Raw genomic sequence first — 24,486 nt, 5'->3', positions numbered from 1 at the left:
AAAAAAAAAAATAAAAAAAAAAAAAAAAAAAAAAAAAATAAAAAAAAAAAAAAAAAAAAAAAACAAGACTAGATAATTGGAAAAAAACAAAACATTCTTAATAATAAAAAAAAAAAAAGACTATATAATTGGAATTTGGAACAAGAAAATAAGGAAAGACAATTTATGTAAATGGAACCAAGGGAGTATAAGAGAACAAGAAAATATTCGAAAGAGAAAAGAACGTATTTGAACAGAGAAATATTAAAAATTATTTTGCATTTTTTTCTATTAAGAATTGAAGCAATATATTTATTGGGTAGAGTTGGAGAATGATAAATAGTATTTAATTACAATATGTTTACTTGAATGACTAATAAACAATAATATTACAATTATTACCCTAATCTTAGTAAATAAAGATTCTTGTATCGTGTAAATTTTAGGCTACGAATATATAATAAAATCCATACAATCATCCAATAGATGTATTTATTATATACAAATAATATCTCCATAAGGGTTATAGGTTATGTCAAATAATAAAATATTCAATAATTAAACTTCTAATTCAATATAGTACGTGTTTAAATTGTACTAATATTGAAATAATACCGTTTCAACATATATTCTAGAAACTATTGGAAAATAAATTATTGTCAATAGTAAAGATTTTTGGTTCATATCACATAATATTGATACTTCTGAAGCATTCAATTAGATTTTCAAAACCTAATAAGGCATTTATATTAATGTCTACATTCTTATCCTATTTTTTTTCTTTTTTTCTTTTTTTTTTTTTTGTGGAGTCGTGAAAAGTTTAATGTAACTCTCGTAATAAAAATAAGTTATTGAGCAAATATGCTCTATTATTCTTTCTAAAAGGTTATAAAAGTCCAAATAATTTTCTATCATTGCAACGTAAATGAATAATGAGCTTTTAATAACATACGCATAATATGTTCAAAGTATATAATCAACATTTAGTCTTAACCGTAAGTCTTAACTACAAGAAGCTCATTGCTTTCAATATGTAAAAGTTATCAAGTAATATAAAAATTAGGAAAATGCTATTTCTCGTTCCATATATATATATATATATATATATATATATATATTAAGGTTGACATTGTATGAGATGTAAAAATCTATGCCATGAATTATTTTAACTGTCGTTGAAATCAAGGGTAAAAAAATGTGCCACCTAGTTCACTATAAAAAAATTGTCGAACTTAATGTCACTGTCAAATTAATCAATGCTTTTTTTCTAGGATGAACATTCGAATGTCATTTTGTAAGGTATAATATAGATATCAAAAAATGTGCTTCTTCAAGAGCTATAAGACAATTTATCTTCTTGAGAAGCAATGAAATATGACCATATTGGCTTGTTATAACTTCAAGTAATATCATCTTCATACAAGACATTTATCAATCCTTGATGATTACAGCAAGCATGATGATTCGGTGAAAAAAAAGATCTTATAATTGCTATTTTCAAGAGCCTCTTATTCATTTATGATATATGAGAGTAAATATATAAATTATGTTGTGGTTAAATGTCCTGTAAATTATGGTATTTATTAATAAAGGATATGCCTCATTAAAATGTTAATATAAAAATCCTGTTGAAAAAATTATAATGAAGGAAAAAGTCAATTATTCCTTGCATACACATTGCATCATTAAAAACCTTCGCTGAAAATTTAATGAAACAAAATCTTGATTAAGAAAAAAAATACAATGCTCATTTACTCCCTCTCATGATAATAATACCTGAGATGTGCGCCCCCCGGGGCACATCCAAATTGGCAGAACAATCACATTGGGGGGCTCCGAAACCAAGCGTGGGGAGTTCGATTCCTGGTGGGAACCTTTGATCCAATAAAGGAGGAATTATTGGTGGATTAATCACTATGGAGGAAGGCTCCCTTTGGGGAATGAGTAAAAGCCGTGTGGGACCTGGGAACCAACAAGGGCACATCCCGCGATTTACCTCCCTGAGCTGCTGAGGGGCCGGAGGTTCAGGGACGAGGATATAGTCTGGCGCAAGCTGGGACAAGTCGTTAAAAAAAAAAATACCTGAGATGTGCATATTGTTTACCAACTTCTCAAGTGTTGTGATTATTAATACATATATTTTTGTCAAATGTTTAAATAATTTTATTTTATTTTATTTTTATTGACTCGAAATCTATTGAAATATGAGGAGTGAGGCTCGAATTCCTAAAGGGATTAGTATTTCTATTATTGACCTAAAAATCCAATAAAATCTATTAAAATATTTCCAATTAATAAATTTCATAGAAATTCACAGGTTAGTGAAACCATCTATATTTTAATGGAATTCATTAAATTCTGAGTGTAGTATATTAAAATATGAGTTGGAGACATCTAAATTTATACATATTTCAAAATTCATTAAAATTTGAGTTGAGGACACCCAATAAATTACTTATTTTCAAATTTGACGAATAGAAAACGTTTTTTTTTTTTTAATTTGGACTTAGAAGTATACGCATTTAAATTTTTTATTTTTTATTTTTTAATGCATTTATTTATTTTATTTTATTTTAATACTTAGTTTGACGTAAATGTCCTTATAAACTGACAATTTTTGCTTAGCCAAACATTAATTAATGGGATCATGAGCACGGTCGAACGTAAGGAATATATTCATGAAAAAGGAAAATTTTATTAAACGATTGGCTTTCCGTTATTGTGTGAATACTTCATTGCAGCACTGCACCCACCAATTCTTTGCTCTTCCTACACGAAAAGCCCAACTAAATTCAATTCTCCCACAAGATATATATATATATATATATACACACGCTGCACACACATATAGAGAAAGAGATACAGAGAGATTTGAAGAGACAGTAATTAAGAAGAAGACGACGAATAGTTTTGGTGAAGGATGTGGCGATCTTCGAAGGTGTTAAGGTTTTTGGTACCGTTGATTGTTGCTGTTGGTGTAATGGTCTCGATGAGTCCTAAGGCCTTCATTTTTAGTACCTTCGCTTCAAACTATGTAGGGAAATACATGAAATCAAGATTGCCGGAAGCTGATCATTTGATAAATTCCTCAGAACTGAATTCCGATCGAGACTCAAATCCAAAACAGCCGGTAAGTTCTCCAACTCACACTTAACTGTTGATCGTAAGACTCAAATGAATACACAAATTTTTGATGAAATGGTTAGCGTAGGATGTGAGTCGGGCAAAAATCTAAAGTTGAATTCTTGCGATTGTATATCTATATTTAGGTTGATTCAATCTCCTTATTTAATTTTCATCCCTAATAATTTAAAAAGAAAATTGAAGAATTTTTTAAATTAAGAGACATCAAAAATGGTATGTATCACTATTTTAATGTGAGAAGCACATTTTTTCCGGTCACAATAAGTCAATAACAATCAACATGCTTTCTTGCCTATTAACGTTTGATGTTCGACATATTTTAAGTCTCCAATACTCTCCGACTTTTCTTCTTTTTTTGGTACAAAAAAGTAACGAAGGAGAGCCAATCCCGGTGCCAACTTTTCTTTAGTTTGATTTATTGCTTGGGAAAAGATATAACAAAACTAAAATATCAAGCCATTTAAGTTGATTTTTCTTTGACTATGGTGCAATAAGATTATCAGAGAAATGCAAAAGAATTTGTATTTGTTGGGAATGTATGAATATTATTTTGTTTTTAAAATCCATATAGACGTCATGAGAAAATTAAAAATTGAAAATAATTAATTCCCTCTTGGGTTGTAATTTCATTTTGGAAAAATTATGAAGTATCACTACCCAAATTATATAGGATCAAACTTCTGCTTGGGTATCTTTCCTATAACTAGACCTCAAGAATTAATTGCCCATTATGTTTTTACTAGTTTTTGACATACAATCACAAAAGTAATACCTAAAAAATGCCTTATATTTGCCTCTTTTTTTAAAGATATGAAGGCCAATATATGGAAATGGATATTCCAAGGAAAATGAAGTAATTATATAAATGGAAGGGAGAACAAACACGACTTTGGGCAATTATAGCTTCACATTCTTTTCAATCTTGTACTCACGGTGCGGTCCATTGAGCACCAAATAAATCTTGACGAAAGAAAGGAAAAAGACAAAGAAACTACATCAAGAACACATCTTACTTATACGAATGTTTTCTTGTAATTAACTCATAATAACTTTGAATTAGTTAGATTACATATCACATCCGTACTATATAAACAAATAGTTGAAGTGCTTCATAATGTTACATTTGCTCTTTAAGTGGTTTTAGTTCAGGAATTTATATCATCCTAAGTAATAATTAAGCTTATGCGCGCAACTATTTCTTGGACATGTCTGTCTAACCTGGATATTTATTCAAAAAAGACAATATTTGAACAGTCGATCATCCGTTAGCTCCTGTCTTGGAGCAAATTGTGCAGATTTTAATCCATTTTTTGATCGTTGCAAATGTACTGGCCCCCATTTGTGCCGTTATTTTTTATTCCATATGAAACAAAATACCACAATTGTCCTTTTCTAAAGAAAATTGAATTAAATGTTATATGGGCATATTGGTCATTCTACTTGAATTTGGTCAATAAATGTGACTGCATCTTCACTACAAATTTGATGAAAATATATAGTTCCACAGGTACGAGAAAAGCAAGTGCTTGAAAATGGTACCAGGATTCCTAGATCACAAAAAAAGTACAGCAATTTGGAAAGGCTGGAAGTCGGTCTTGGACAAGCTCGAGCTGCCATTAGAGAAGCTCAACATGGGAACCAAACAGAAGATCATTTCTACGTTCCCAATGGTCCCATGTATTGGAATCCCAAAGCCTTTCATAGGTACATATTTTTCTCCATTTGCACCGTCCCTCGAAAGTCGCATTGAACTCTATACTCTCTTAAAATAGTACTCAAATAGAACTGTGCGAAACTTAATCATATAAGTGTAGGAGCTACTTGGAAATGGAAAAACGGCTCAAGATATATGTTTACGAAGAAGGGGATCCCCCGGTGTTTCATTATGGTCCCTGCAAGCACACATATGCAATCGAGGGATTTTTCATTCAGACAATGGAAATTAGCCGTTTTCGGACAAGTAACCCGAAGGAGGCTCATATTTTCTTCCTTCCATTCAGTGTGACAATGCTAACTCAAGTAATTTACGTGGCTGAATCACACGACTGGAGTCTCATGAAAAAGACTGCCTCCGATTATGTTAATGTTATTGCTCAAAAGCATCCCTACTGGAATCGAACCCTCGGCGCTGATCATTTCATGCTTGCTTGCCATGATTGGGTAAGAAACTACAAGTTACTTTTATCACTGTTTCTTCACATATTTGTTTGGATACATATTTGTTTGGATATTATGTGAACATAGACTAGAATTTTATTCGGTATCGTAATCAGTAGAATTGATCCCCTACCCTAGTAGGTAGCATAAAAACTTCTCAGTGTTGACGTAGCAAGAGAACACTAGTTATATATCTTTGAGTTTATGACCGTTTTACATAATCATAATTAAGGTTATCTTGTCACGTCAGTAGTAAGAAAGTTTTTATCCTATCCAGTGACGGAAAAAGATCGTAATTGTCGTAATTAGCAGTATTTGAAAACAAAAAGAAAGGGAGTAAAAATATTAGTTATACGTGAACAAACTTGTATGATTGTATCATTTTGATCACTAAAATTTTCATGTTATATTAATTACATGCAGTATTACCAATGGTGATAATGGTTTTAATCTATATTTCATCAAATGATAAAAATCACAGGGTCCAGAAATTTCATTTGCAATTCCATATCTACACCAAAACGCAATTCGAGCTCTATGCAATGCAAATACCTCAGAAAGATTTGACGCAATCAGAGACGTTTCCATCCCAGAAATCCTCCTTCCAGCCGGCACAATCGACGGCATGCTCGGCGGTCCATCGCCTTCTAAACGTCCGATACTCGTTTTCTACGCCGGCGGAGTTCACGGCCCCATTCGACCAATTCTCCTGGAACACTGGGAAAACAAAGATCCAGATGTTCAAATATACAAATACCTTCCAAAGAATATATCCTATTATGGGATAGTTCGAAAAAGCAGATATTGCATTTGCCCCAGTGGATATGAAGTGGCGAGTCCAAGAATGGTGGAGGGTCTTTACATGGGCTGTGTTCCAGTGCTTATTAAGGATGATTATGTGATTCCATTCAGTGATGTTTTGAATTGGAAGACATTTTCTGTTATAATTCCGGTGAAGGATATACCAAATTTGAAGAAAATTTTATTGAGTATTCCTCAAAGGCAGTATATAAAGATGCAGAGAAGAGGGATTCAAATGAGGAAACATTTTGTGGTTAATTCTCCTCCGAAACGGTACGATGTTTTTCATATGATACTGCATTCGATATGGCTTAGGAGACTGAACATTAGACTTCGAGATGTCCATGCAGAGGAATGATTTCTTGTCCAGAATTTAGTAAAGATGTAATTTTAAAATTATATGATAATATATGTTATTTAAAAGCTGTCAAACATGTTCTTAATTAGTAAATATGGAGCCCAGACTAGAAAATATGAATATCATTTGTGCAGCTGAATTTATTTCAAAAAGTATGATGAATTAGAGGAAACTTGTTACGACATTTGTTGAATATTCTTAAACCATAGTGTTGTAACCTAAACTTAACTTTCTTTTTCATTATATTCTGAGTACTTCAAAAATTATGTTGAATAAGAATACAATGATTTTTCAACCTAAGTCACAGAGATTCGATGACCGCTTCTAACATCTAATCTCTTGTTGAGCATCTACTACTCAACAAAATAGACAATACTCGCTTGCACTATAATAGCTCAAAATGGCAGCCAATATTACAAAATGTTCAAAAAATACAAAGATCAAGCCATAGCACATTATCTTTTTCAAAATTCTAAACCAATCGAATTAGCCCCTATTTGGGCTCCATTATTTCACATTTTAATGAGGAGATTAGTAATTTTGAAGAATGTGTAGTGGGGAAAAAAAAGGAAAGGTTTTTAGATTTATGTGTAATATTATTTTATTAAAGAATGTATGATTGATAGGAAGAGAGATAAAAATGAATTTTAATTTAATGGGAGCCAAATAAGAGCTCAAAGTTCACCAAGAACACAGTAAACTATATTGAGCCCTAATCTGATTATTACAACGTGAGGAACAACATTTCCTCCATTGATTTCACCTAGAATAAAAAAAAATAAAAAATAAAAAAATCACAAATCTCACAGCCAGCATTCAACCACGTGTCATCATCTGATGAAGGTACCCAATAGTAAATTAAGTCGCAATTCAAGAACACGTTTCTGAGAAAATTTTGGAAGCACACTGCACATGTGCCACTTGCACGACACTAAACAAAGGGGAACTTTCCCATGGGCGCTGCACCAAAAGTGGAGGAAAACGTTAAATGAGTATTTGAATTCCCGGAGCATTAGTAGGATAATTGGGTTTGTGTAGGTCTGTAGGTTTTAATTTATTATTATTAGCATGTAGTATTTCTTGTTGAAGTCTGTGTAAGGATTAGATTTTCCCTTTTTCCATCTTCCAGTTTTGCTGCAATCCCTAGGTCGTTACGGTTACAGCTTTTGGTTCCCTTACATTTTTTCCATAATGGTTTGAAATAAAAGAATGGTTTCTTCAATTTCTCTTCAAGTTCCTAATTAACTCTCATGGCTCTACCCGTTCTTTACTAGGCATTCAACTTGCCCAGGCGCCAAACCAAAGTCACTTTCTATGTAAACGAGAACTTGACCGGCGACAACGCCTCCACTGACACCGTAGCCTGAGAAGACGAGCAGACAACAAGCATATTACCTTTGTGAATCCTTTTAGCAGTCGATGATCCAATTACTGAAGACCCAGACATCAAGTTCAAAGAGATTGGTAGTGATATTTCATTCTTGAATAAAAATGCATCTCAACTTCATTGAACAATGTGACAGTAGTAGTTACAAACTTACAATCACATAAACTAGTACCAACTTGTCTAGTGCTATATGGTACTACTATTCAATAACAAAAGCTACACATCACAACTTTATTTTCTTACACTTCTGAACCCTTTTAGCCATCGATGATCTAGTTACCGAAGGCCCGAGCCCCAAGTCCAAAGGGATTGGTGGTAGTATTTCATTCTTGAATAAAAATGCATCTCAACTTCATTGAACAATGAGATAGTAGTTGTTTCAATTACATAAATTAGAATCAAACACGGCTATTGCTAAATAGTACTACTATTCAATAACGAAAGCTATACATCATAACATTATTTTTCTTTAACATTTGCCTTTGATTTTAAACTGTTATCACATGAAGAAGTTAAACAGCATTAAAAATAACAGACTCTGGATAAAGCATTGTTGGTCACTAGAAGTCTTTACTCTATTAGCCTAAATAAATAAGTTGAGGTTGGGCGACCTCAACATTAAAAGTTGTAACTCAATCTGTCACTGAGTAATTGATTCCAATTTTCTAAGAAGTAAAATAGTTAGAGCTTAGAACCTGAAAGTAGAATTATTAAACTAAGTATAAAAAGGATAGAGAAAGTTCAGGGACAAGAAGGTGGAGCAGCCCAATATGGAGGCATCATAGGATTATAGTCTTCCATGTTCAGGACATAGTTGCATTCTGTTATCTGGTGATGAATACTCGTCCCTCCTCGAGGCTTGTCGGAGCTTGGAATCGACGTGCTTTCGACTGTCTCATCGCCGGAAACTTCTGTGTAACCGGTGGAGGCTTGGTTTTTTGTCAATTGCTCCTTAAGTATTGCCCTCAATGCCAAAACCTTGATATCGAAACAGAAATAAATTCACAAGTTAGAAACTTGTACGGAGTTGAATCTTGTTAAAGATGAGGGGGGGGAAATGTTAAAAATAGTCTTTCTCATGACAATAGGCATAGGGAGAACTGAAATTGCTATGCAACTACTCTAACCTCTTCCTGGAGTTGTTGTTTCTCTCTGGACACAGCATTGTACTCCTGCTTAAGCGAATCGTACAATCTCTCGAGCTGCTTCGCCTTCCACCTAGCTCTCCTGTTCTGGAACCAAACAGCAATTTGGCGCGGCTGCAGCCCAAGATCCTTGGCCAGCTTCATCTTCCTATCAGGGTCCAACTTAATCTCCTCTTGGAAACTGTTTTCCAATGACTCCAACTGGTCATTGGTTAATCTCTTCTTCTTGTCCTGGTTTCCATAATTATTAATATTGTTGTTCTTGTCCATTGTCGGGAGATATGCATGTTGCGTCTGCATCAACTGTCTCATCTCTAGACCTGAAAAGGATCGAACGCTAAAAGTTGCTCAGAATGAAGGCAACCAGAAACGACTATTACTTTTAGTTGATGTTATCAAATTTTAACGAATGGAAGACATAGATAAACGCACAGAACTAAAAAGCAGCAAATCAATATTAAGAATATAAAATTTCTTAAGTAGTTGTTGTAGAGGGAAGAAATATTAGGGATTAAGATGTAATCCCAAATACGAGAAAATGAAATCAGAAACATGCAAGTATACTCGGATTTCTTCCTATGCACCTGTTTTCAGCGAGCTCCATGCGGGAGAACACATAAAAAATAGCACACACTAATGATCCTTTAACGTCGTCATAGACAAAAGACTGGTGATTTACCTGGAAAATGATCATAATTATAGTTGCAGAGGAGGCTGAAAGAAGAACCATCTGGTCGACAAACGGAAGGCACTCTTGGATTACCATTCCAATCCATTTTTGTTTGCAAATATAAACCCTAAATCTCCTTTCCCTCTGTAGAATGGAGAAGAAAAATGTTTTAAGGGTTTTTGACTTCCTTTCTGATGCAACAAGAATTTGAGAAGCTTTAGGGTGCAACAAGGGTTCGTAAATTTTATGCTTCAACTTCGGACGCAAGTTCTAATAAATAAATAGCAGCAGAATTGTGAGTAGGTGTTGTGTGTGATAGAGAGAGAGAAAAGAGAAGATTGTCGGTTATATTTGAGGAAGATGAAAATGGCAATCAAAGGTCTCAATCTGGTCCCCTTATACTACAGAGATGTGCCTTCCCTTTCTCACGCCTCAGCCTGACTAGGTTCTTCCCCATAGGAAGTACTGCTATTCAACCCCACCCTACACTACATTACACTACCCTACTCTACCCTATCCTATCCCACTCCACCCTTCTTCTCCCAAGTGGCCTCTTAAGAAGGAAACATAGAATCAGTACAGAGCCTGCCACGTCTTAACAGCCACCAGTAAATGACACGGTTTAAAGAAGCACAAAAAAGAGAGTAAATTTGATAGAAAAGCTGATCACAACCCTTCTCTTTGGATCTTTTCCTTTCTCTGCAACTGCATTCAATGAATGGGGTTGGGTCTATAATCAGATCCTACAAAATGAGCGTTGAGGAGAGGTTACCATTTCATTTTAAAAAGAGTAGCAAAAGTAGGATTTACAGCTCATAATTAATTAGGCACTCTCCTCTTGATTTACCAAGTTAAAATTTTATTAATTAATTAATAATAGTGTACCGTTTTAATAATAATGCATGTCCAGAAGAAAAGAGGGAACGGAAAATTAGATGGGGAAAATATAGTTTATTAGACAGAGAAGTGGTATTTAATGATGTTTAGCACTACAGATATTTAAATTACAGATTCAATTAAAAATACAAGAAATTATGATATATTTAATAGGACTTATGAAATGCTGACATTTAAACTGATGTTCAACATCACTGATATTAAATAGCATTATTCCATTCTTATTATCTACTTATTAGAGTTTTTTTCCAGTGAATAGCAAGTGTACTAAGAGTTCCAATTTTTAGAGAGGTTCAGTCGTAAAAATTTACGTCTCCGTCTGAGTTCTAAACCATTGTCACTTGATCTGCACTATTTCCAGAGAAATGCTCGTTCGGCAGGATTTTTGAAAATCAAAAGTTGCTTGTGAGATTCAAAAACTACTTTTAAATATGTTTAGATAATTTTCTAAAGTGTTTTGCGTGAATAGAAGAAAGTTTAGAGAAACTAAATATAGCTTTTTCAATAAACTCTTCTACTTCTTTCTACAAGAAGTAGAAGTAAAAATTCTTTCGAATTAGGCCTTAATCCAATTATCATGAAATGTTTTAAAAGTAAATAAGTAGTTTTGAATAATATAAACATACTATAAAGAGTGTAATTATGGAAACTTTATTAGAAAAATAAATTTCAGCTCTTTGACCATGCCAAGGGCCATTCATTATTTGGATTGGTGTGTTTGGGAGTGATTTTTCACATCAAAAAATTGATTTTTTTGTCGTTATTTCACTATCCCAACCATAAAGTTTGATTTCTTTTCTCACAGGTGGCTCCCACTTTTTTCTTAACGATCCAAAATCAATTCTCAAAATCACTTTCAAACTGGCCTAAATCTGAAATTTTCTTCTGAGAATTAATTAATTAATTTGTACGGTTTAATGATGTGTTAATACATTAAATTCTTGTAATAAGGAGTGAACACGTGGCACATTTATTTTATATATTGTCAAAGAAATTAGTACACAATATTACGTCATTAATTAAAATATGTTTTAAGCACTACTATTTTACGACACCGCAATCATTTCCGTGAATTAAATTATTTTTTGAACTCTGCTTACTGTGCAGGCCCTGTACATAGTACTCACAATGCATGGGTGGGGGTAGGGGTGGGGGAATTTTTCTTTTAAATAGTCACCCACCCCCCACCCACTCTCTCAAGGATGTGAGGATTTTGTACAGGTCTCGTGCATCAAGCAAAATTCTTATTTTTCTCTCCTTATCACTTCAATAATAAAAATAAATATCAATAATAAAAATATATTTATTATTTCAATTCAATTTAAATATCAATTATTTCTAAACATCAATATCAACAATACATTCATTTTCATAAAAAGTACAAAATGAGTCGAGCATGTCATGTTGTGATAATGAAGCTCGATGATTCCAAACGATATTGAAAATTAAGCCAAATATTGAAGACTAATTGAAATCATGATCTCGTTGATTAAATCAAATATCGAACAATAATTTGATGAACAAAACGTTGATCCCACAAAATACTAATTTAAAATGAAAGACTCCTAGATTCCAATTTAATTCACTAATCAACGTAAGGAAATGACAATGTTGTAATAAAAGTTTAAATAGTAAAGAGTAACTATATTTACATTACAATTTTTGTCAGTTGGATCAAATTTTAATTGCAATTAAGGTTCCATTACATTTATCCTCAATTTTTATCCTCAATTTTTAATTAATTAAAACATCTCACTATTGGTGATTATTTTCATTGAAATATTTGTTAGAAGAGCACAAAATAACTTCTTTGACCCACTAAAGTTCGACAAAATATTTGACCCTCATTTCAAAATACGTTACAAAATATTTAGAGAGAAAATGTCATCAGGGACAAAATGTAATAGTTAATTGATGGATAATAATTAGAATGCGAAGACATAAGACTGACAATTAGAAAAAAAAGATTAAGGACATTCATTACAATTAAAACATAGTGCGATAAACAAAAATTGTAGTGTGAATAAAAGTAAAACAGAAAAATAAGAATAGTCAATTTTGAAGGACATAATTGCCCCTAACTAAGTATTAATCAAAGTGAAAAAAAAATAGTAAAATAAAAAACTAGACCTCTTTATTTGCAGTCGGCTACATCACTAGATATGTTACATAGATTTTAAGTAAATTAGTAATGAAGCAGATAAAGCAATAAAAATAATTAATAAGATTTAAATTATTGCTATAAATGAGAGCTGTCCATTTTCGTCTTGTCGTACGAGAAAAACTGTTCCTCAATAAGGACCTATCTATAGGATTGTATTAATTTGGACCCTCCAAGTTTTTATTTCCATAAAATGAAATGGTCCATCCGTCACTGCAGACTTGCAGATTCCGTGACCAAACATAGGATGCCTTATTTTTTAGTAGTGAAACTAGTCCATTAAAATGAAGTGCTATACTACGAAAAGATACTTCTTTTTGCAATATTTGTACACATATTCTTTTTGCAATATTTGTACACATCTTGATTTTAGAGGGTGTTTGATAATGATTACAATTAGATTTTTTTTAGATTGTGATAGAAATATTTTGAAACACGTAGTTGAAAAGTGGTAGAACCCATAAAAAATGTAGTTAATATTAATTGTTTGACTTTGACTTAAATTAAAGTCAGATTTTAATCCAGCCCAAACATTACTAAATAATGTAAAATACAACTCTATGATCTGTGTTCGTGATATTATTTTCTTGTTTAGATCTTTAGAGGTCGACTAGATGGATTTTCAAATTTAAAAATGTTCCGAATAATAAAAGTTGGGTAATTGGCACAAAACGTCCCTACCTTTCAAGTCTATTGGGGAAAACGTCCCTACCTTTCATTTTTTGGCATTTTTGCCCTCATTTCAACCTTTCTTTGCGATGGACGTCCTTCCGTCCATATTCCGTCAGTTTTTCCGTTAATTAAATACAAAAATACCTTTTTCTTTCCATAAACAAGGATAAAATTGTCCTCACCCACTTCACCCCTTTTTCCCGCCATCAACTTAGTCCATAAGTAACAGTAGCAGCGACATGAATCTGAAAATACCTTAAATGATTAAGTTAAATAAAGAAAAAATATCGTGAACACATTATATTTCACAATTCCACAACTACTGTTGCTGTCATCTTGTGTCACTGAAAAATTTTAGAAAGACATATTAAATGGGTAATCAATTTATAATGAGCCAAAATGGTGAATGACTCTTTTTGGCTCAATGGAGAAGATGAATGACTCATTTTAAATTGACTCATTATAAATTAACTACCCATTTAATATGTCTTTCTAAATTTTTCCAGTGACACAAGATGACAGCAACAGTAGTTGTGGAATTGTGAAATATAATGTGTTCACGATATTTTTTCTTTATTTTACTTAATCATTTAAAGTATTTTCAGATTCATGTTGCTGCTACTGTTACTTATGGACTAAGTTGATGGCGGGAAAAAGGGGTGAAGTGGGTGAGGACAATTTTACCCTTGTTTATGGAAAGAAAAAGGTATTTTTGTATTTAATTAACGGAAAAACTGATGAAATATGGACGGAAGGACGTCCAGCGCAAAGAAAGGTTGAAATGAGGGCAAAAATGCCAAAAAATGAAAGGTAGGGACGTTTTCCACAATAGACTTGAAAGGTAAGGACGTTTTGTGCCAATTACCCATAAAAGTTCGAATGCCTTTGAACCTTCCACTCAATTCAAAATATAACAACTTATTTAGGATAGTAGGTGGGATATTACCTCGTACACTTTATCTCAGTTGTGAAATAAAAATCCTTAATCAATTGCTACAATATTTATTGACGCAAAATATAACAATTTTACTGATATGATTATTTTCATGGACAAAGACCATCATGTTTTGAAGTTTTCACTTACAATATTAATTTTTTTTCCGTAGATTAATATTAGTTCAATATTAACAATTAAGATATTTGGGGCAAGTCAAGTGAAATTTTGCAATGAATTCTAGCTGTACAATTTTGGTCATTTTTGCAGTAAATAGTATCACTTGAATGCGAAAACGATCTTGCCATGTTCGTAATAAAACATACTTACACATGAGAGAAGATAAAAACCCCACGCGACAGACCAAATTCAAGAATGCACATTACTCCCTCAACTCTCAACCTCAAACAAACAAAAGAAGACATAAATCCTATAAACCCAAACATTCATGGCACACTTCTACGAAACAGCCAGTTACTGCAGTACCAGGGTCGAGTTAGCCCGCTCATAATACTTCGAAATGAGTTAGTCGAGTAATTAGTAATAGTAACCTGGAAGAGTACTATAAGAGAGTTTGATACTTCTTTGTTCTTTATCTACTACAAAGACCATGGACGAAGCTGAGCAGAAAAAAATAAAATAAAATAAAATTAACGATTTCTTTTCCAAATCTAAACACTAAATGGGCATGGGCAAGGGCAAGCCTGGACCCCATCCCCCGCCCTGACAAAGAGCCAATACAAAAATGGACACGAATTCAAAACACATTTCATTTTGTCGCCTGTAAAATGCAAGTGAACGATGTTCATATGGTTGAGATAATCTTGAAATTTTCCAGTTGTGACGAAAATTTTCCAGTTGTGACGAGGTGGCTACATACAATGAAGAGTGAATAAATTGAAGCCAGTGTCTCCTTGTTCACTAAATTATTGCCAGTACAAGGACAAGATGACGTTGTACAGAGGCGGCCGCGGCTGTCAGCTAGAGGGTTGAGTACGGAGTTATGGCCGGCCCCCCTCTGGCCTCCTAAATGGATTTAATGTGAGGCAATGAGTACCCCAATCTACTGTGGATCCACACCATGTTATAAATAACGTAAACGCAGCCATTACTAAATGTGTGAGGAGTACAAAACCTCCCAACCACCAAAGTAACATACTCTGCTAGATGCAACAGCACCCTCATAAAAATCACCAAACTCAGACATTAATGCACGGCCTCTCGAGGGGTAAACTATATCCATCCTGAACCATAATATGGAAAAGAAAGGAGCATGAAAATTTTCACTCGACTGGGGTGAATGTAAAAACTTCAGAGAAAAAGGAGTTTGAGACCTTTCAAGTGTAATAAATTCATAGAAAAAAGATTGTAGCATGAATAACCAAAAGTATAGCAAGTTTTGACAGAAGAAACAGTGGCATATTAAGTATTTACAAATCATATGTGATCTAAGCAAACGACAGCACTGAATCACCCTAAAAGTAAAATTTACAGATCTTAAGCATCAGTAAAATTATAGTAAAAAATGTCATCGGAAGTCGGGAACACCACACTAATGATTTAAAGAGAAGTTCCTCCTCTGTTCACCTTACACTTATTCAATCAATACACTAAACCAACTCCCCCTCACTCTCGCAGAGGGGACGGCGCGCACAAAAAGTCTCTCGTATAGGCAGGGATTATAGTATTTCTCACACTACAGAACTCCATAGCCTAATTATGACGGACTGGAGTAAGTACACGTGTAACATAAACCACAGTAAAAGAACACCAACCCCCCCCCCCCCCAAAGCATATGTGTGGCGATAGAAAAGACAGTTAAATGTGAGCATCTATGAAGCATATACAAATTACACACCCAAAATTTTATATTAATGGTTACTTCGAAACATGAAGGACCAATTAGAAGAAAATACTCTAGTACTCTATACTCCATCCTTACTCAAGACATTTAAATGGTACTCAATAAGATGGCCAAGTGACAGTTACACCTAAAGTATCATTTACTCCATTGGAAATCAATATTCACTTTCTAAATGTACTATATTTGGTTCTCCTTCCTCAACTACTATTATGCTACGATAGATCCAAATTCAGCCAATGAAATCACATGAACCCACTTTTCTGTACTACTTTCAACAATAAAATAATCAAGTAAAAAGATAAAATAATATAACACAAAGTATGAGCATTTCAAATCTCAATTGGATAATCATGCCATGTCTAGCTTTAGCAGTTCCTGAAGAAAACATCATTTATAAAGACAAGTTAGCAGGTGAAGAAACTCTGTTTCAGGAATTGGATGGAAGTAGCAAAATTAATGAAGTTGTGTATTCTTTCACATATATCCGCATCTACTGCAGTTATGTGTATAAGTGGGTCAAATTTTTTGCATTATAATTGACAATGGACGAAAAACAGAACTAGTTAATTAAGAAAATCAGAATGCCACAGAATTAGCAACGTCATAAATGACATCATGGTACAAATTAACCATAACAGTCTTAGAATTGTGCTGGTGCTATCTGCTGATAGTGTCCTCATCGGCAAATGAAAGCACATATCCTGTGGCAACAGTCCCTCAACAACTAACTATTCTGAAATCACTTACAAACTATGGAAAAACAAAAAATCACGAGATATCCATCGCAAGGGGTGGAAACAATGATCAAAAAAGAAAGAAATATAAGTTTACATACCTCCATGGAAACATCCATACACACACCAGCAGAAAGACTAGATAATACCAGTAAATGGGACGAGTTAATCCGGTGTCTTGACACTGAATATTTCTACACATTTAAATGTTTAAGGGGAAAAAAGAGTAGTACCAGTGTCACTGGTCTGTTTAAGTATAGAGCTGTACCTTTTTTGAATCTCATTAAAGAAAATCAACTGTATTTGGCAAAAAATCAGGCAACAAATGTAGCACATTTTCTTAATGTTCTGCAGATTTATGTGCAGCAAAACTGCATGAATTACAAAACCATAAAAATTACATGGGCAGAAGACACATAACTACTGCAAAAACATTTTAGATTATATCCTCCAAATATCAACGCTATCAAAAAGTATAAGCTGCACGATATAACCCCATATGGGCCATCAAAGGTTGCTCATAACTCGAGAACATACCACATCATTGTCACTTCAAAAACCTCTTCTACGCTCTCGCAAATTACTGGGAATAATCGATACAGAATCGACACAAAGTCCCCCTTTTGAATGGGTGCAATCAATCTGTTTCATCGAAAATCTCACTTCAGTCTCAGGATCTGATTCACTAACTGTGAATTCACCTACCTTGATATCTATCCAGCAGCCACGCTTGTGGCTCCCATTTGCGACATCTTGTTCAGTATCATCTAAAAAGCACTCAGTTGATGCTTGCTGACCATCTGAAGTAGACAATTCAAATCGTACTGGTTTTATACCCCAACCATGAGTGTGCTCAAATTTGCAAACATGGCGTCCAAGTCGTTTGGAAAATTTTCCAAGGTGAATCCTAAAAGATAAAGTATATATATCTGGATTCAAAGGGAACTTCACCACACCAGCTACTTCGAACCACCATATTTGCTGCAAATAGGCTATAACAGGAAATCTGTAATAAAAAGGCAGCCCAGAAGAGATAACTTCACATTCTAACACAGCTCCAATATATGAAGAATATGTGCAAGCTGATTAAATTGTCAGATTGTATTAATTTTGGTGCCATAAATATTTCCCGCTGAATTCTCAGTTACATTCTACAATATAAAAACAGAAAGCTTTTCTACATATCGAACACTGCATTTTCAAATAGACAAACAAGATTTCATCAGAATGTTCAATCCACAGTTATTAGACCCAACCCTAACATCGACCCGATCAAGGCACTAGGTTTCGGGTTACTGGTCAAACTGATGAACCAGTGGTTGAACCGGTCAGCCATTACTTCAAAATAATTTAATAGTTTTTAAAGTATAATTTTTATTATTATTATTTTTTTTTTAATGTTTTGAGACATAAAATTTTCAAGTTCTTTGTCACTAATTATTTTTATACCTTTAAATTAATGATTTTTTGAACTCATTTATTAGTGATAATGGTTAAATTTTGATTTTTTAATTTTGTATATAATATTTAAAAAGTATAATTTCCCTTTTTGTTAGTTATTGACCAAAAATTTGTGTATTATCTATTAAATTTATCTTAGTTAAAATTATTTTTTCTCAAATAAAATAAGTATATAAAATAATTATTTGATATTACAAAATGAATGAAAATGTTGAACTAATTTTTTTTAAAAATATTATGGAAGACAGCAAATTATTCATAGGTTTGATATAGTTTATTACACAAGAAGACAACAAAATATGGCTTGCTCTGGTGGTAAGTTCATGTTCTAGTTAGCTAGAGGTCAAGTGTTAAAATGAAATGGAGAAAAGTTTTAAAATTTGGTTAAAAATTCAACAGGGCCGATGCCCGACAATTATATAAAACCCACTAATCGACCCGGTCAAATGCGACTTTTGAACGGGCCACTTCCATTTGCATAATATGATATTGCCCGTTTCAAGGTCTAGGTCACAGGTTTATTGGGCTGGGCCAATTTTAATAACTCTAGTTCAATCAATGGCCACTCACCAAAACTACATGCAGATAACCTCAGAGTGCCTAACATGTTACATGCAAGATTTTGGGAAAAATTGCAACGGCGATCCCTAACCTTTTCAATTTTTACAGACTTTATCTTAACCTTTGATTTGTGCCAACCAATATCCCCAACCTTTTAGAAACATGTATCAAGAGTCCACATGGATGGACTGTTAGTTGACAAAGAAAATTGATTTTTAACCAATTTTGACCAAATTGGAAGGTAAAATGGTAAGTTTGCAATTACCACATTAAATAAATAAACAAAAAAATTTTAAAAATAAAATTGGAAGGCTATAATAAGTTTGTCTCCTTCACCCACAACACCCCCAAACCCCACCCAAAACCAAACCTAGAGAGCCACCGTTGCCGTTGCCGTTGCCATTGCCATCGTAATCGACCCCACCTACCCAAAATCAAATTAGGATTCTTCTCCCCTGATAATTGAAGATGAGGTAGATTTGCGCTGCATCTACAATTATACATAGCAGAATTTAACTGCGGAACACATAGAGCTTCCTCATTTGCACAAAATCAATTCACATGCAGACACAATTCACATTTAGATATATGAAATCAAAGTGTTGAGATTCATGGGGTTTGATTTCTGAGTTCACACGCAGATTAGTTCACCCGCAACCGGCAAGATGATATGGGGTTTGATTTTTGGGATTCGTTTTCTGCGAAGTACACAATGTCGAGATTTAGTGGGTTTGATTTCTGGTGCAAAAATTTCTAGGTGGTGAACGGTTTAATTGTGTGACAATATCTAGCGATTTGATTCTCGTAATTGTTTTGTGCTTGTGTTTTTGTTTGATTGAGTTTCTCCAGTTTGGTAGTGATTGTCAGAGAGATGAATTTTTTAGTTTCTTTTATTTTATTTTATTTTTTTAAAATTTAATTTTACATTATTTTATGTATAAAATGCTAACTTATCTTTTCTTTTCTTTTTAATTTAGTCAAAATTGGTCAAAAATCAATTTTCTAGGTCAACTAACAGTCAAATTCATTTGGGCTCCAAATGCATATTTCTTAAGGGTTAGGGACATTGGTTGGCACAAATTGAAATTTTGGGCAAAGTCTGCAAAAATTGAAAAAGTTAGAGACCATTACTGCAATTTTCCCCAAGATTTTGCACTAACATTAGATACTAATAAGATTTTTGTTAATAATAGTAAACAGGTAGATGTTAACCGAGTGTATGAATCCTCCTTTCAAGATATCCCATCAAACATAAATTAGGATTTTTCAAGATTCGACGTTGATGTAGGTGTTGGAAATTTTCAAATCAAATCTTCTCATTTCCCTTTTTTCTATATAATTTTTTTTTTTTAATTGTATTATAGTGGATATAACAATTTTCATCACACGTCTCTTTCTTGATCTCATTGACATTATTCAATGGTATGGAGTCATGCCATTTGCAGCCATGCAAAATTTGAATCTCTAGGCATCATTTTGTCCAATTGAGAGCTTGTTCGGTACAGCTTAAAAGCCAGATAAAATCATTTTTTTAACCATTATTTCACTATTTCAGCCGTCATTTTTGAATTTTTCTCTCACATGTAGGACCCATTTAATTTCTAACCATCAAAAAATCAATTATCAAAATCTCTACCAAACGCACTGAGTCACTCTTAGATTGTTTGGGAGTAATTTTTCACTCCAAAAAATTGATTTTTTGATCGTTATTTCACTATTTCAGCCGTAAAGTTTAACTTCTTCTCTTAGGTGGCCCACTTTTCTTCTAACGGTCACAAAATCACTCCCAAACGAGGCCTTTATGAATGTCTGATAGTTTGACTCGATAGAAATATAACTTTTATTTACACCAAAGCTTGACAGCCTAGCCACCTAGCCAGGCTTTATATTTTTAGAACACTACTTTTATGAATGTAACATCCAGAAGCAAAGAGGTATCTAGTGGCTGGATCAGCTAAATATATAATGATGGTATCTACTGGCATAAGATATTATTAATGGCTAGAATCAAACCTAGATTCTTCTGTAGGAACCCAATTCCAATATCTCCGGTCTTCAATCCCTGTTATTGCCATTGCCTTGGCTGATATTGACATGCAAACCCGCCCAGAAAACCTGTCTAACCAAACTTCCTGCAATTCCTCCAAGTTGAAAAGACAAGAATAAGTATTAAGAATTACCAAAGTATACCCAGATTGGAAGTACCAAATGAAAGATTCCTAATCACTCAATACACTGAAATTTAAAATTCCCGCATAAACTCAAATTATATAGATACCTGTAGGAACTGAGGAAAAAAGGGACCGATATACTAATGAGCCAATTTTAACTTTCACCAACCCAAAAGCTAGGAGCAGATATTTTAACATCAAAACAAAGGTCCATGCATTGAGACTAGAATCGAGATGGGAAAAAAATAAATAAATAAATAAATAAAAATCTAAATAAATTTAATGATCAACCGAAAAACTTACTAGTTCAAGATATAAACACGAGTATAACACTGAACTATCAACATCAAATTTCTCCAAACCATGGAAAGAAATTCTGGGGGTTGGTTCACGTTCTTATTCCAAATTAGGAAAAGGTTTTGAACGGAATGCTAAATTCCCCCAATTCCACTCGTAAGAGAATAATTGAAAATAATATTAATAATAAAGAACCAAAACTCTAATCATTTCGAAAAATTAAGTAGCACAAATTTCAAAAAAAAAAAAAAAAAGATCCGAAATTAGATCCAACATCCAACCATCGTAGAAATTATAACGCGAATAAAAATTTTAAAATATATTTCCTTTTTCTTAAGTAAAATGGATTTTTATTTTCACGTACCTTGTTGCCGTCGTCCAAGGGATGGGGCCGCGAGAGGATGGCAAATATGGCTTTCTTGGAGAGCTTGTGGTGGGTGTCGCCATCGGTATGGGGGAGGATGTCGAGGAGATTATGGTAGTTGGAAGGAAGCTTGGCTTCCCAAACGGCGTCGGATGAGGCAGCCCCACGGAAGGCCCAATTGAGGCGGGCCAGATTGCAAATCTCCGGCGGCGTCAGGTACAGAAACACACACGCCACGCAGCTCTCAGGTATATCCCCCAGACTCGGACCCCCGTTGCCCGAACCGTTCTCCGCCAAAAGCGATAATGATGCCCCCATATAAAAATAAAAGAAGATGGATTTATCAACCGCAAATTTATTATCTCTGGATGTTATTAAGGAGGGGTGGTTTTGCAAACTTATTATTAAGAACCATAGTGGGATGGTAGCGGCGGGGACGGTGGAGCAACGACGTGGATGGTGATGACGAGAGTGACGAGGAAGGGGACAGCGTTTTGAAATTCAATGCCAGCGTTCTCGCTTGGTGTGCACATTTTATTGGTACTGTTAGTTGATTTGTGGGAGACGAATTCAAAATAAGAAGTTGGAATAGTGAAATAACGATCAAAAAAATTAATTTTAATGAACTTAAAATTTGTACTAAACAAGCTCTATGTCGATTTTATTTTATTTTTTTTAATTTATTTAATCATTTGATTCAACAACGATTGTTCAATACTTCACATAATTTGAGGATTTGACATTCACAATTGCGATGACTAATGTGTATATGTGTACAAGTTATTAATTAGGATGAATGATTGTGAGTTTAATTGGATCATGTATTATATAGAGATATCATTTTAATTGGGATGTATTTAATTTTAATTGGGTTGAATAAGATTTAAATTAATTTATTTTCAGACCTTTTTTAAACGATCTGCAAAGATTTAAAACCAAAACGTTGATGGATTTAAATGGACCAAAATCAAGAGTTTCAAAAAACGATTTTGGTTCAATTTTACAATTTGACAGTTTGTTGTTCAGTCCTAACTAAATTGTTTTATATATAATAAATAGGGAGCATTCCTCCTATAAAGATTTTTGACAAATGATTTGATGGAGTATCTCATTCCTTAAGTATAAATCAATCTAATGGTTTAGTTTTATTTTTTTTTAAAATAAAAAATAGAAATTAGCCCCAGCCACCACTCCCCCAATAACCCTTTACTCATTCACCTTGATCTTTGTAGGATGATGACAATGCCCGCAATTACAGACACCTGCAGGGCCATGGACTTCATCGCACCTCCTCCATTTGACAACTATAGTCTTGCCTCGGAATTTCTGAATAAACGGTAATGCTTTGAATAAAATCTTGACCCGAGATTGTGTTAGAGAGGATCGACTACCAATTTCTGACAAACAATTGTGAACAGAGACGTGATTTTATTTTTTTCACATTGCGATTCATGATCGGGACGAAGCACATGAATAGTGAAAAATTAATTGGCGATGGTGTAGGAAGATCGAGTGGGTGGAGGTAAGGGATGGGGCCAATTTTATTTTTTTTTTTCTATTTTTAAGAAAATAAATCTAAACCATTAGATTGATTTATAATAAAGGATAAGATTTTTGTCAGTTGCAGTTAAAATCTAATTTAATAATTTATATTGGTACTCTTAAGAAACAAACAATTACTTAAATTAGAATTTTGCTATTTATATTCGAAAGTCGACATGCCTAATTACACTTCCCTCACGAGAAGGGAACCCGCGTCAAATAAAAAAAAGTGTGCGAGCTCCTTGTGTGAGGAGCGTGTAATCGAGCGTGTCAACGTCCGAGCACATATATCACAACCCCTTAAATTACGTCTTTGTTGGAATAAAAAGTGGGACGAGCCGCACAATTAACACGTCTTGGACACGTTTCAAGGAAAAAAAAAAAACAGGATGACTGCGGTCTGAAGATCATGGTTTCACGTGAAGTGACTAGAAAACATAGCTTTGATTAAATTATTTATTCACGGACCGAGTTTAATTAAATGAATTAATTAAATATTGGACCGAATCGGGCCGGGCCGAGCCCGTTTGAATTTATATAAATACATGGCTAGGGTTTGACGTCCATATGATTTTCATTATTTTTGCTTGCACAAGAGGAAAAATCCTAGTAGCTGCAATCTTATTCTCTGTGTGAATCACTGTTGGAGGCTGGACAATTGGACAGCTGTGGGTGGCGAATCAAGATTGCTGGAATGAAAAGAAAAGCAAAAGGTTTGCAGAATTCGTCAAAGGTACAATCTTTATCACGATTTCTATCTAAACACAAAGGGATCCTCGGTTGGAATCGAAATAATTTTAATTTTCCGCTGTGCATGTATAAGTAGATTCCCAACACCTATAACTTGAGTGATAACGCTGCTAACATTATATTGATACAGAATTGACATTCATGAACAAACTCTGCCACGATACGACCACCAGTAGTCTACTATACTAATTTAATTTATTAATTATGTGGGCTGCTAAGTTTAATGACAACCCTCATGGCCGAACATATAAGATCTCAAATTTATTTGCATTTGGTCATATAATATAAGTTTCAAATAACAAGATAATGCTTCACATGATAAATTGTTACATACGAAGATTACAGCAATCACTGCCTATAAATAACATTACTCGTTTGTTTATGCCTTTTGAAGACATTCTTGTAGTTGAGTATGAGATTATGTTTGGCTTTGCTAA

The 24,486-nt window shown here is 33.7% G+C and overlaps 3 protein-coding genes across 3 annotated transcripts; 1 reads left to right on the top strand and 2 right to left on the bottom strand.

Annotated features, from left to right (window-relative positions):
• The first annotated feature begins 2,828 nt into the window (after positions 1–2,828).
• On the top strand, positions 2,829–6,604 carry LOC111404171 (probable glycosyltransferase At5g03795). Its single transcript, XM_023032935.1, has 4 exons — positions 2,829–3,109; positions 4,631–4,827; positions 4,938–5,283; positions 5,762–6,604. Exons 1-4 carry the CDS (start codon positions 2,900–2,902, stop codon positions 6,437–6,439), a joined length of 1,431 nt encoding a protein of 476 aa, XP_022888703.1. The 5' UTR covers positions 2,829–2,899; the 3' UTR covers positions 6,440–6,604.
• Positions 6,605–7,920: 1,316 nt separating this feature from the next.
• Positions 7,921–10,010, bottom strand: LOC111404170 (putative homeobox-leucine zipper protein ATHB-51). Its single transcript, XM_023032934.1, has 3 exons — positions 9,651–10,010; positions 8,954–9,291; positions 7,921–8,804 (listed from the first exon to the last, which is right to left on the bottom strand). Exons 1-3 carry the CDS (start codon positions 9,745–9,747, stop codon positions 8,568–8,570), a joined length of 672 nt encoding a protein of 223 aa, XP_022888702.1. The 5' UTR covers positions 9,748–10,010; the 3' UTR covers positions 7,921–8,567.
• A 7,152-nt stretch (positions 10,011–17,162) lies between these two features.
• LOC111404169 (F-box protein PP2-A15-like) lies at positions 17,163–22,203 on the bottom strand. The gene is made up of 3 exons (XM_023032932.1): positions 21,758–22,203; positions 20,939–21,057; positions 17,163–17,909 (listed from the first exon to the last, which is right to left on the bottom strand). Exons 1-3 carry the CDS (start codon positions 22,073–22,075, stop codon positions 17,456–17,458), a joined length of 891 nt encoding a protein of 296 aa, XP_022888700.1. The 5' UTR covers positions 22,076–22,203; the 3' UTR covers positions 17,163–17,455.
• Between the last annotated feature and the right edge of the window lie 2,283 nt (positions 22,204–24,486).

Source organism: Olea europaea, chromosome 11 (assembly GCF_002742605.1).
Source record: "Olea europaea var. sylvestris chromosome 11, O_europaea_v1, whole genome shotgun sequence".
In the NCBI taxonomy this organism is placed as follows: domain Eukaryota; kingdom Viridiplantae; phylum Streptophyta; class Magnoliopsida; order Lamiales; family Oleaceae; genus Olea; species Olea europaea.
Note: the sequence above shows the minus strand (reverse complement) of the source record. Positions and strands in the feature narration are given on the sequence as shown.

Excerpts from the sequence above, each read along its gene's own strand:
- LOC111404171 (XM_023032935.1), top strand. The coding sequence starts at position 2,900 with ATGTGGCGATCTTCGAAGGTGTTAAGGTTTTTGGTACCGTTGATTGTT. Across the intron at positions 3,110-4,630 it reads ACTCAAATCCAAAACAGCCG|GTACGAGAAAAGCAAGTGCT; the intron begins GTAAGTTCTCCA and ends ATAGTTCCACAG. Across the intron at positions 4,828-4,937 it reads AATCCCAAAGCCTTTCATAG|GAGCTACTTGGAAATGGAAA; the intron begins GTACATATTTTT and ends ATATAAGTGTAG.
- LOC111404170 (XM_023032934.1), bottom strand. The coding sequence starts at position 9,747 with ATGGATTGGAATGGTAATCCAAGAGTGCCTTCCGTTTGTCGACCAGAT. Across the intron at positions 9,292-9,650 it reads TAATTATGATCATTTTCCAG|GTCTAGAGATGAGACAGTTG; the intron begins GTAAATCACCAG and ends GATCCTTTTCAG. Across the intron at positions 8,805-8,953 it reads AACAACAACTCCAGGAAGAG|GTTTTGGCATTGAGGGCAAT; the intron begins GTTAGAGTAGTT and ends TTCGATATCAAG.
- LOC111404169 (XM_023032932.1), bottom strand. The coding sequence starts at position 22,075 with ATGGGGGCATCATTATCGCTTTTGGCGGAGAACGGTTCGGGCAACGGG. Across the intron at positions 21,058-21,757 it reads CCTTGGACGACGGCAACAAG|GAAGTTTGGTTAGACAGGTT; the intron begins GTACGTGAAAAT and ends GAGGAATTGCAG. Across the intron at positions 17,910-20,938 it reads GTTCCTACAGAAGAATCTAG|ATTTCCTGTTATAGCCTATT; the intron begins GTTTGATTCTAG and ends TTTTTATTACAG.